This window comes from Argopecten irradians, chromosome 12 (assembly GCF_041381155.1).
Source record: "Argopecten irradians isolate NY chromosome 12, Ai_NY, whole genome shotgun sequence".
Lineage (NCBI taxonomy): Eukaryota > Metazoa > Mollusca > Bivalvia > Pectinida > Pectinidae > Argopecten > Argopecten irradians.
The window spans coordinates 41,460,962-41,474,546 of NC_091145.1; the positions used below are offsets into that span (position 1 = coordinate 41,460,962).

Below are 13,585 nucleotides of genomic sequence, written 5' to 3' on the forward strand. Positions count from 1 at the left end.
AGTCGCAAAAGTTAATTATCTTAAATTACCATTAATACTCACACTTCTGAACTATCAATTTAAAAATTGGTGGTGTAGTGTTTAAGTCACTCGCCTTTCACCTAGCCGACCGGGTTCGATCCCCGGCACGGACGTGCAAAGGTAAGGGGTCACCTGCCCGATCACGTGGGTTTTCTCCATCGAGAGTGTTTTGCATAAGTTGTAGAACTTGTTTCGTAATCGATGTAAAATAAATAATGTTCATAATAATTAAAATAAAATTTCACTTTGCATAACGCGGGCCGTCTTATGTTTCCCGCCGTCGTCCTAATTATACCGCGAGTTAGTTGACAATCACTGCGCCTGACGGCAGTGCCTTCACTGTCAACATAGATTACGATGGAAATGTTGCATTTGTATGTCGTTGTTAACTCAACTTTTAGGCCACCGATGCATAGAAACTTTTAGTTTTTGTTTCGGAGAGGCAGTGGGCCCTTACAAGGGCGACCAGACGCTCCACTCAAGGTCAACCTATGCAGAATCTCAGTAAACTAAATGTTTGACGCACAGGAGTTTAATTACTCGTATACATAAATAAAAAAGATACTTGTAAAATGCATTTGGATTTCGGGTGTACTAGTTATAATGACAAGCTATTATCGACGACGAATAATTTAGGACATTTGTAATGACTAAGAAATGTATTTTTAGTATTCAGAGATTAAGTGTTTTTAAGTGTTTTACTGAATTGACTCTTTATCTACAACAAAGTCCAGCTTAGAAAGTAGAAACCAGAGTATACGTGCGTCCCGACCTGATATATATAATTACATTTTTGTTTTTGTATTATCTGAAAATTATATATATGGAAGTTCGCCTTGTGATCTACTCGACACAAATAGGTCCGTCACCATGTCTACAGGGTTCTACACTAAATATTAGCTTAACTTTTAAAATTGTCTGTCCATTCACTAAGCGAAAATACTGTGTTGTTCAGCATTTTATTACGAAAATAGGTAATGCAGTAATGCATGGGAGGTTATATAACCCTACAGTAAAAGGTCTATTTTAGGATCAAGTGTGATTTTGACATTGGAACTAACAATAATAACGACAGCCATGTTTACCCAGGTAGTTAACTACACATGAATGTCCCCATGTAAAACGCTATCAGACGCTTGTAACATATTAAAACATCGTGTACGGAGGTCAGGTATTCATCATTAATTGCAAGGTTACGTGTTAAATATATCTATCTACTCCTTTTGCAGAAGGATGATAAATTCTTCCAAATTTTGATATGAAAAAAATGTCCATCTATTTCGTTCTATCTTATTTTTTTTAAAATATGACACATTGTGCGGTAATTTGAATATGCCAATAACAGCCTTTTCTTTTAAACCCTGTTATAGTCCATGTTCCTAGCCTTCAAACATCCTGTACTTATTGAGATCAGTTTCAAATTTCTTTAAATAAAGTAATACTTGTATTCTAATTGGGCCCCAATCTAAATTGAATTTAGGGTGTTCGATTTCGTTATACGAGTTAATGTAATCAATAACAATCGGAAACAGAGCCCAATTTTACTCAAAAAATATCCACCTTTTTTAATGACTTCATTAAATTAAAATTTCTCCATTACGCAAAGTATTGCAGATTTTAAGGGGGAAGGGCCCCCTTTAACCTTAATATTTTTAACTAGCTTTTGTAGTGATTTTCTATGGGGGATTTTAAATTAAGGAATTACCTTAAAGTTTTAGAGTTTGTTCGTGAAACTTGGACACTGTTATTCCAGTTTTCACATTTTGAAATAGAAATACTTCATTGATGAAAATGCAACATTTTCTTTGTTTAAAGCTTGCAGTAGTTATAAAAAGTGGGGATTTTGGCTCATTTCCGACTAATTTTTTTCCCCGTTTAAATAGCATTACGAACAAAGTTTGCCTCCCAGTTTAGCCTCCCGGTTGCTTCTCGCGTAAATTATCTGCGTTAGCCTCACTATATGCTAATGGACATGTTTATTGATACAGCATAACAAATTTAAACACATTAATTAGAAATTTTATTATCCCCGTCAGAGTTGAATGAATGTGGGTCGGAGATCCACCCCACACACATTCTTAAAGTTATTTTCTAATTATAATGAACCAAATCTTATTACAACTATTTTACAGATCTTTGGCCAATGAAGCCATTTGACGTAATATTGTTTGTTTTGTCCTCTTCCTTTAGCCTTTTTTTCTTCGACATTCCACATGTCGTCATCCCTCACGTCCACCTTCTGAAGTTCAGACTGGTAAAAGGTACCTAGGATATCATCCCCGTCATAATCTTTGACTCTGTAGACTGGTAAGCCTCCGCGTAATATTTTCTGAGAAATCGTGAAATATCTCTCCGGTCCATCTCTCGTCGTATTCCGGGTGAATAAATTCCTGAGATGTGATAGTCTTACTTTGTCTCCAACCCTATAACTTGAACGGTTTACGAATCTTTTTTACGAATCTCGGGCAGTTTTTTCGCCCAATGCATTCTCCTCCAGATATAAGTTTCCTTGGATTTAGTTACATTTTACCTGGAAGCTCTGCCGATGCGTTTCTATGATATGTTTGATTGTAAAACTCACTGATAAAGGATTCTAGTTTCCTTATACGTTCTCATAGTTACTATTGTGTGTGAAGTTCATATACAATCTCGATTTGATGGTTTTGATGACACGCTCGGCTACTGCAGCTGTTGGTTTCGTTTTTGAGCATATAAAAGCTGTATCCCATATCGATCCAGTATGAGTTCTTGCCCCTCATTTGCTTTAAATTCTTGGCCCTTATCGGGTTCGAATACGAATGAGAATGTCCTTCAATCCTTTGGCACTCCGATGATTCCTTTCTTGGTCTTTTAACGGTTATCATCCACAAATATTTAGAAACAAACACGTCTATGACCTCGAGTACGTTGGAAATAGCCGTTCGTTCTCGCTCATTGAACTTAAACCATGTCCATGTGATCAGCAGAACCAATGATCGTCGATCGATACATGACATACTATTCTGTTTCTTTTCGTTAGGGCCTTCGGAATTGATAAGAGTGAATTGATGACTGTAAGGTTCTTGGCTCTGTAACCACTTTCTTATCTTGTTTTTTTTACTTACTGATGTACGTACTTTCCTTTCTTTTCTGATATAATTTCTACAATTTTTCTGGCCCAGAGGAAACTTACCAGCATTTATTAGGGACGTAGTCAGTAATGTCTCATCCCTAAATTAATTTCTGCTGCAGACTCCCTTCACCTCTCAAGGATCAACATGAAATTGAGACTTGCATATGGATACATTAATATTTATTCAATCTTTCCTCGTCAGATTCGTACCTCACTATTTTCATTCACCTCCCCCTCGTCATCATCATCGTCCACATAAAATAATAAACATCTCTTCTAAAGACATGGCGGTTCTTTTTGAGGGCCTTTCGGATTGCTTTTCCATCCGATAAACCATCATCTATTTAATTCTGTCCACGATCATCAATGACTTTCTCGTGTATTGAAACCCTTTTGTAACATGCAGACATGTATTTTATCATGGGACCCATATCTTTGCGTTAAACATCTTCATATCTACCGGCCTTCACGTTTTCTTCTGTTTTTTGCCCGTGCTTCATCCTCCCGTCAATCCTTCACTCATATATTTCCTCACACTTCCGCATACATTTCCTCACTTGTTAGCTAACTCGACCTCCTTCATTATACGTATTAAATGCTTCGTATTCATTACTTTCGTTAATCTTCACTCGATTCTTCAAGTGCATATCCACTCTATAGTTAACGGGTTCGTCATTTTCCGAGGGTTCATATTTTTTTGGCTTCAGGCTCAGTCTTCTTCTTTCTATACGTCACTCGTTTTCTTTTTTCGAGGACTACGTTTATCTGGATCACCATGTTTTCACATGTCTCATGTAAAATTTCATTGCACGCTCCCTGGAACTTGATACAAAACATTCGTTCACAGGTTGACATTTCCTTCTTGATCTGTTAGATCTGCTGCTGTTGTGCTGCTGTTGCTGATGTTGGTGCTGCTGTTGCTGCTGCTGTTGCTGCTGCTGCTGGTTGGTAGTGGTGGGGGTTTGGTGGTAACACGTCTGCGCGGTTTAGTGTGTCTGCCCTCGAAAGGACCCGTCGTTGTTGTTTTGTTGGTCCTTTTCATAGAACCGCTCGGAAATTATGCCATTGCGCATGCGTGATGGTTAGGTGTTTGTTGATGGTTTTTAGATCGATGAGTAGGTAACCAATAAAGTTTATTCAGTAGCCACTTTAAAATGTTTCATCAAAGTATTCATGTTTCACCAGGGTACATCTGTCAGGGTCAATGACCTTGCTGCTTATCTGATGGGATTATTGTAACAAGACTTAATACATAAGTGACAGTTGCGTCTCTGCGTGGATTCCTTGTTATAATAAAGGTTTTGTTTGAATAGCCACTCATAACGGACAAAATTTTCTGTTGATGACTCCCCACCGTACAATTAATTCGTTTAATTCGATGATCTTTGTTTCGCTTGTCGACATTGTGATCATCCAAGATCACCAAGTTTCTAATACTTGGATACAAGTATAAAGAATCCTGGTCTAATATCCATTGGTATCCCTTGGATTGAATTCAATTATACCCCTGGCACAACCGTTGCCTCTTGATGGATCGTCATAACTGTGGTTTCGTACCGCGTTTATAAATGCCATATTTTTCGCTGAGGGCGGTGGCGTTTTCTTTGTCTCCATTCAGATTTTGATTGTAATGTTTTGTACGAAGGAGTAAAGTCTTTCCTACAAAAGACGTTGTAGTCCCGATCACGTTTGCCCGTTGATTGTATGGGTTGTTTGAGATACCAATATCCTTGCTGTCTGCTTGCTGCAGCGGCTGCTGCGGAATACGCTCATGACTGCCTTATTGAGGCGGCGGCGGATACGCATGACTGACCTCTATTGCGGCCGGTCGGCCGGATTTGTTTTAATAAATCGCTTCGAGTGCACTTTTTTGCGGTCGGCGGCGGGCGGAGATTCGCTATGACTGTCTTATTTGCGGGCGGCGGCGGCGGATACGCTTGACTGCCTTCCTGCGGCGGCTGGACGGACGGTCGGCGGCGGTAGATGCTCTTGGTTTTTGTTCTGATAGAGTTGATGACTAAAATGACCATGTTACGTTTTCTTCTGATGTCCTTGCATGGTACGTCACTTTCTTGAAATAACCATAATTCCGACAGTCACCCGCACTTGGACTTTATACATGTTTACAACTCTCGGCGTACTTCTTCTTAAAACATGTCATATTATTTTTTAAAAGTTTAGGGTCTTATTTATACTATCGCCCGAACAATGTATGTGGGTAATAATGTATTATAATCTAATACAAATGTTAAAAACATACAATATTTGTTGTTAGTCCCTGTCAATAAGATTAAAACACTAAGTCTGGGACCCATCTTGTTGCATATCGTGTACAAAAACAAATTCCCTACTCAAATATGAGCAATTTTTATGCTTATTACCACTATTGAGAGTCATCTTTCATCAGATTTGTTAGGGTACTCGAGTCGATCGGTGTATTTGTTACTCCTTTTTCCCATCTAAAGAGGTCCTTGATATTGGACCTTGGGTAGTTCACTCTCCGTTGATTTTCCTCCAGTGTCCCGTACGCAAAGATCGTGACTCCATCGTCTAACATATTTGGTTTTATCATCGATGGGTGTTTAACCCCAGTTTCTTCATAGATTTGTTATATCAGTTTTCTGTTGAGAAGCATGGCTTTTTGGAGTCTTCATGTATGGTTGTGCTGTTTTTTTTATTCATTTTCTTTATCCCTTTCGCCGTCTTCTTTTCTATCGTTGTTTATATTAATATTAAGGGAATACATCCTTGTCCTAAAAATATTGCAATGGGTCATAGGACGTTCTGAAATTCTTACGAATTTACTGGCAGCAATCAGACCCTCTGTAAACGACCGGTTCTTTGGATTATTGCTTCGTGTGTTTTTGTGTGTCCTTGTAAAACAGCCACTTATCTTCTTCCTTCCTTGGGAAGGTGAACCTTCTGCACTCCGTGTGACTGGCAATATGATATATGATTTAGACGTTTTTGTGTGTCCTTGTAAAACAGCCACTTATCTTCTTCCTTGGGAAGGTGAACCTTCTGCACTCCGTGTGACTGGCAATATGATATATGATTTAGACGTTTTTGTGTGTCCTTGTAAAACAGCCACTTATCTTCTTCCTTGGGAAGGTAGAACCTTCTGTACTCCGTGTGACTGGCAATATGATATATGATTTAGACGTTTTTTGTGTGTCCTTGTAAAACAGCCTCTTATCTTCTTCCTTGGGAAGGTGAACCTTCTGTACTCCGTGTGACTGGCAATTTAATATATGATTGGCCAGTATCCTCTCTTTCGTGAATCCCTGTAAACAGTATGGACAATACTGATATTGGCCACAATGGGTACGCTGGTCGAAAAGTAGTTTATTAAGATTTCTGATCCAGCAGTAGTGTGACTTGTTGTTGTCAGAGATTAACAATAGATAGGCGTGTCTGTCGTGCCGTTGTTTTGTGACATGGATTGGAAATACGTCCCCTTTCTCGAAGCCAAAGACGTTGATAAATACTTTGTTTTGACTCTACTTTGTCGAGGGTCCAATTGCTTCCTTGTCTCTGGTATTCGATGAAAGAGTTATAAATCTTCTTGAATGATTCCCGCATACTTTCTCCTAAATCTTCTGATTTCAAAGTCACGTGATATTTCCCGCGGAAATGAGGCTCTGCTTTGTCGACGGTGTCTCCCCTACATCTAGAAAATCGGACTTGATTCCTCCTCTCAATAAGTTTTCGTCCAAGCGTTTCTTGACGTCATTATAATGATTTTTTAGAAAAGTCATGGGGTCAAACATGGCCGATGTTTTGGCGGGAATATCGAATGTTTTCATAGTGTCATTGAGTGCTTCTTCCGTTAAACAGGAGGTTTCTTCTTCCACTAAAGGGCTTGGTATAGAATTCTAATCTCCTACCTGATTATGCCTCTTCTCGTGACGTAGGTAAATGTCCCGCCGAGTAAATGTTGCGTTGCAAAATAGGAAGATAATTTAGTTTTCGTATATAACGAGTTATTCCCAATCATTGTCCACCTACAGAATGTAATTGGTCTATGTTTTATCTAACTAGCCTATATTTCCATTTCAGACATAGAACATGAGGGGAGTCCAATGTTTTTGTGTAGTCACCATAATCTGGCTACACCTACGTAGTGTAGCTTCCACACCGACCAGACAACTACCATCCACAACAACCACGTGGGATACAAAACTTGGGCAGGTTTTAGGTCTCAACATCACCTCTGAAAACGGAAACATTTTCCAGTTCAGAAAAATACCCTTTGCTAAGTCACCGGAAGGCGATTTAAGATTCAGAAAACCGGAACTGCCAAACCCATGGAATGGAACCCTGGACTGTACAGCATACGGACACTCGTGTATGCAGCGAGGAACGAATGTGTCAGAGGATTGTCTGTATCTTAACGTCTATGTCCCAAATAGTCTGGATGTTTCTGCTAAACGCGCAGTGATGGTGTGGATTCATGGTGGTAGCTTCATTTCCGGTACAGGAGCTGACTATGACGGTTCAACGCTGGCTTTGCATGGCGACGTCGTAGTCGTAACCATCAATTACAGACTGAACATATTTGGTTTTTACGACGCAGGGGATGACGCTGCTCATGGCAATAATGGTCTCTGGGATCAAATGTTGGCACTAAGATGGGTCAAGAACAACATTGCAGACTATGGTGGTGATCCTTCAAGAATTACCATATTCGGTGAGTCAGCGGGAGGGGTCAGTGTCGGCCTACAGGCCATTATAAGTAAGAATAAAGGCGTGTTCCAGAGAGTTATTGCTGAGAGTGGCGCGAGCGTTGGGCCACGTGACTCTGGGGTAGAGGCAAAAAAAGTATTTGCCAAAGTAGCCGATGATTTAGGGTGCTCCGCGGACTCGACTGCTGCCACAGTAACATGCTTACGCCGAAAAGGCACGAAACAACTTCTAGGAACATTTTATAAATCAATCGATGTCGTTCAGTCATCCAGCTTTACAATACTGTCAGCATTGGGCCCTACTATAGACGGAGAACTGTTCACCAAAGAATTTGACGCAATTTTAGCTGATCCCGACAGCGATGCCATGGCATTTTTCCGCGGTGTGGATTTCTTGTCAGGGTTTAACACAGCAGATGCTGGATTGTTTTATTTTGATCTCCTCCGCCACCAGAAAGAATTCCCGTCTGATAATTTCACATTAGGAATAACGGCCAATATTTCGGCGAACCATGTAATACCGACTATTGCTCTACAGCTCTATGGCAGCTGTGGCGACATTTCCAAGTCAATATTCGACAAGTACATCAAAGACATACCCAAAGATGACATCCAAGGCCAAACCGCCAGTGCAGCCAACCTGTATGCTGACGTGAACTATTACAGCCCGGCCGTTCGGTCTCTGGACGGCCACACTGGAGGCAGCGGTAGGACCTACCAGTACCTGTTCTCACACCTGCCTCGCTGGGGACCGGTAAACCCCAGACCACTATGGATACAAGGAGCAAACCATGCGGACGAAGTGGCATTTGTATTTGGCTTGAACGAACTGTATCCTAGCAACGTTCCTCAAGAAGACGACGAACTGGCAATATCAAGCAGAGTGATGACCTACTGGACAAATTTCGCTAAATTCGGGTAGGGACAAAATTCGTCAAATTTTGTTTTCTTGGAGTCAAAATATTTATTGTTTAATTTCTTATTTAAAGTTTTGCCCCTTTGCCCGCGATAACAAATAAAAGGTTGCAAAACTTTCGTTTTTGTGAATGCATAACTTATATCAGTCGTTTATGTAGAAAGAAATCGCAATGCTTCTATTTCTCTGTCACCTTATTATCTCTTGCAGCACATACGGAAGTATCAACACTGATTTCTTTCTTTCATGTACAATAATGGTGTTGTTGTTTCAGAAACCCGAATGGCAATGATGTAGACCCTCCAGCATGGCCCCAATACACACTGCGCAGCAAAGCCTTCCTTAACATATCGACAACAGACACAGTGGGCCACGCCCTTTACGCCGACAGGATGGAGTTCTGGAACAATGTCGTCACTAATCACGTGACGAAATGGTGTGATAAACATATGAATGGAGTGGACTCTAACGTCTCCCTCGGTAAGGTCATCTCGGCCGTGGTCACCATCCCATTGGTACTTTGTAAATATAGATGAAATATACGATATACCGATACATCTAATCGGGTGGAAACTGAACACATTTACGCCCAGAATGAAAAGACAATGCACTGATGGATACCGACTTAGAGAAACAGATGTAATACTCCGCATCGTCAGAGACCCACGGTTGATTGCAATTCTGAAACATCTTCTATTCAAAAGTTGAAGTGAGTGAAAGTGGCTTAAGCAGATTGGGTATTGAGTACTGAAGCAGATTATCAAGGTGTGTTTGTATGGAGTGACATAAGCTGTTGTGTATCGGGATTAGAAACTAATATAACCCAACTTGTCCCGTTATTCGTTGATTACAAGTTCCGACTAAACTGTGCGTCACAAACTATACTCAGATAACTTCATATACTCAGATAATTCATATGTATAATGTAACCAGAGTGTTACCATAGTGTTATCTTAGTGTTACCATAGTGTTACCATAGTGATATCCTAGTGTTACCATAGTGTTACCATAGTGTTACCATAGTGATATCCTATTGTTACCATAGTGTTATCCTAGTGTTACCATAGTGTTACCATAGTGTTACCATAGTGATATCCTCGTGTTACCATAGTGTTACCATAGTGTTACCATAGTGTTACCATAGTGTTACCATAGTGTTACCATAGCGTTACCATAGTGTTATCCTAGTGTTACCATAGTATTACCATAGTGATATCCTAGTGTTACCATAGTGTTATCTTAGTGTTACCATAGTGTTACCATAGTGATATCCTAGTGTTATCCTAGTGATATTCTAGTGTAACCATTGTGTTACCATAGTGTTACCATAGTGTTATCCTATTGATATTCTAGTGTAACCATTGTGTTATCCTAGTATTACCATAGTGTTATCCTAGTATTACCATAGTAATGTCCGAGCGTTACCCTAGTGTTATCCTAGTGTTACCTTAGTATTACCATAGTGTTGCCATAGTGATATCCTAGTGTTACCATAGTGTTATCCTAGGGTTACCATACTGTTATCCTAGTGTTACCATAGTGTTATCCTAGCGTTACCCTAGTGTTATCGTAGTGTTACCATAGCATTACCATAGTGTTATCATAGTGATATCCTAGTGTTATCATAGTGTTATTCTAGTGTTACCATAGCATTACCATAGTGTTATTTTAGTGTTATCTTAGCGTTATCCTTGTGTTACTATAGTGTTACCGTGGTGCTATCATAGTGTTATACTAGTGTTACCATAGTGTTATCCTAGTGTTACTATAGTGTTATCTTAGTGTTACCATAGTGTTACCATTGTGTTATTCTAGTGTTACCATAGTGTTACCATAGTGTAACCATAGTGGTACCATAGTGATATCCTAGTTTTACCATATTGTTATTTAAATGTTACCAAAGTGTTATTCTAGTGTTACCATAGTGTTATTCTCGAGTTACCATAGTGTTATTCTAGTGTTACCATAGTGGTATCCTAGTGATATCCTAGTGTTATCATAGTGTTATCCTAGTGTTACCATGGTGTTATATTAGTGTTACCATAGTGTTATTCTAGTGTTACCATAGTGTTACCATAGTGTTACCATAGTGTTATCCTAGTGTTACCATAGTGTTATTTTAGTGTTACCATAGTGTTACCATAGTGTTATCCTAGTGATATTCTAGTGTTACCATAGTGTTATCATAGTATTACCATAGTGTTATTCTACTAGTGTTACCAATGTGTAATTCTAGTGTAACCATAGTGTTATCCTAGTGATATTCTAGTGTTACCATAGTGTTACCCTAGTGTTATCCTAGTGTTACATTAGCGTTATCCCAGTGTTACCATAGTGATATCCTGTGTTACCATAGTGTAAACAAAGTGTTATTCTAGTGTTACCATAGTGTTACCATAAGGATATCCTAGTGTTACCATAGTGTTATTCTAGTGTTACCATAGTGATATCCTAGTGTTATCCTAGTGTTACCATAGTATTACCATAATGATACCGTAGTGTTACCGTAGTGTTATCATAGTGTTATTCTAGTGTTACCATAGTGATATCCTAGTGTTACCCTAGTGTTATCCTAGTGTTTCCATAGTGTTACCTTAGTGTTACCTTAGTGTTACCATAGTGTTACCAAAGTGTTATTCTAGTGTTACCATAAGGATATCCTAGTGTTACCATAGTGTTATTCTAGTGTTACCATAGTGTTACCCTTGTGTTACCATAGTGTTACCCTTGTGTTACCATAGTGTAACCCTAGTGTTACCATAATGTTACTATAGTGTTATCTTAGTGTTATCATAGTGTTAGCATAGTGATATCCTAGCGTTACCATAGTGTTATCCTAGTATTACCATAGTGTTATCCTAGTGTTACCATATTGTTACCATACTGTTATCCTAGTGTTACTATAGTGTTATCCTAGTATTACCATAGTGTTATCCTAGTGTTACCATAGTGTTACCATAAAATTATCATAGTGTTATTCTAGTGTTACTCTAGTGTTATCCTAGTGTTACCCTAGTGTTACCATAGTGTTATCATAGTGTTATACTAGTGTTACCATAGTGATACCCTAGTGTTATCCTAGTGTTACCATAGTATTACCCTAGTGTTACCATAGTGTTACCGTAGTGTTACCATAGTGATATCCTAGTGTCACCATAGTGATATCCTAGTGTTACCAAATTGTTATTTTAGTGCTACCATAGTTTTACCATAGTGTTGTCCTAGTGTTACCATAGTGTTAACCTAGTGCTACCACAGTGATATCCTAGTGCTACCACAGTGTTACCATAGTGTTACCCTAGTATTACCATAGTGTTACCATACTGTTACCATAGTATTATCACAGTATTACCATACTGTTACCATAGTCATATCCTATTGTTACCATTGTGTTATCCTAGTGTTATCCTAGTGTTATCCTAGTGTTACCATGGTGTTATCAGAATCTTTCCATGGTACCACTGACCCGAGTCCATGTGGTTCGATAACTTCATATACTCAGATAATTCATATGTATAATGTAACCAGTGTTACCATAGTGTTATCTTAGTGTTACCATAGTGTTACCATAGTGATATCCTAGTGTTACCATAGTAATATCCTAGTGTTACCATATTATTACCATAGTTATATCCTAGTGTTATCATAGTGTTATCTTAGTGTTACCATAGTGTTACCATAGTGATATCCTAGTGTTACCATAGTGTTACCATAGTGTTATCCTAGTGATATTCTAGTGTAACCATTGTGTTACTATAGTGTTACCATAGTGTTATCCTAGTGATATTCTAGTGTAACCATAGTGTTATCCTAGTATTACCATAGTGTTATTCTAGTGTTACCATAGTGTTATTCTAGTATTACCATAGTGTTATTTTAGTGATATTCTAGTGTTACCATAGTGTTATCCTAGTGTTACCATACTGTTATCCTAGTGTTACCATAGTAATGTCCGAGCGTTACCCTAGTGTTATCCTAGTGTTACCATAGCATTACCATAGTGTTACCATAGTGATACCAAAGCGTTATTCTAGTGTTACCATAGTATTATCCTAGTGTTACCATAGTGATATCCTAGTGTTACCATAGTGTTACCAAAGTGTTATTCTAGTGTTACCATAGTGTTACCATAAGGATATCCTAGTGTTACCATAGTGTTATTCTAGTGTTACCATAATGATATCCTTGTGTTACCCTAGTGTTACCATAGCATTACCATAGTGTTACCATAGTGATACTAAAGCGTTATTCTAGTGTTACCATAGTATTATCCTAGTGTTACCATAGTGTTATCCTAGTGTTACCATAGTGTTACCTTAGTGTTACCATACTGTTACCAAAGTGTTATTCTAGTGTTACTATAGTGTTACCATAAGGATATCCCAGTGTTACCATAATGTTATTCTAGTGTTACCATAGTTCTATCCTAGTGTTACCATAGTGTTACCATAATGATACCATAATGATACTCTAGTGTTATCATAGTGTTACCATAGTGATACCTTAGTGTTACCATAGTGTTATCCTAGTGTTACCATAGTGTAACCCTAGTGTTACCATAATGTTACTATATGTTACTATAGTGTTAGTCTGGTGTTACCATAGTGTTACCATAGTGATACCCTAGTGTTATCTTAGTGTTATCATATCCTAGTATTACCATAGTGTTATCATTGTGTTACCCTAGTATTACCATAGTGTTACCATAGTGTTATCCTAGTGTTACCCTAGTGTTACCATAGTGTTATTCTAGTGTTACCATAGTGTTACCATAGTGTTACCATAGTGTTATAATAGTGTTATTCTAGTGTTACATACACGGCAGATATTATACCAGTTGCTGATTGCTGA

General features: G+C 38.6%; 1 protein-coding gene across 1 annotated transcript; it reads left to right on the plus strand.

Annotated features, from left to right (window-relative positions):
* Nucleotides 1-7,187: 7,187 nt before the first annotated feature.
* Nucleotides 7,188-9,270, plus strand: LOC138305110 (fatty acyl-CoA hydrolase precursor, medium chain-like). The gene is made up of 2 exons (XM_069245510.1): nt 7,188-8,736; nt 9,009-9,270. Exons 1-2 carry the CDS (start codon nt 7,202-7,204, stop codon nt 9,268-9,270), a joined length of 1,797 nt encoding a protein of 598 aa, XP_069101611.1. The 5' UTR covers nt 7,188-7,201.
* Nucleotides 9,271-13,585: the final 4,315 nt, after the last annotated feature.

Coding starts and splice junctions, on each gene's coding strand:
- LOC138305110 (XM_069245510.1), top strand. CDS start 7,202: ATGAGGGGAGTCCAATGTTTTTGTGTAGTCACCATAATCTGGCTACAC. Junction 8,737..9,008: donor ACAAATTTCGCTAAATTCGG/GTAGGGACAAAA, acceptor TTGTTGTTTCAG/AAACCCGAATGGCAATGATG.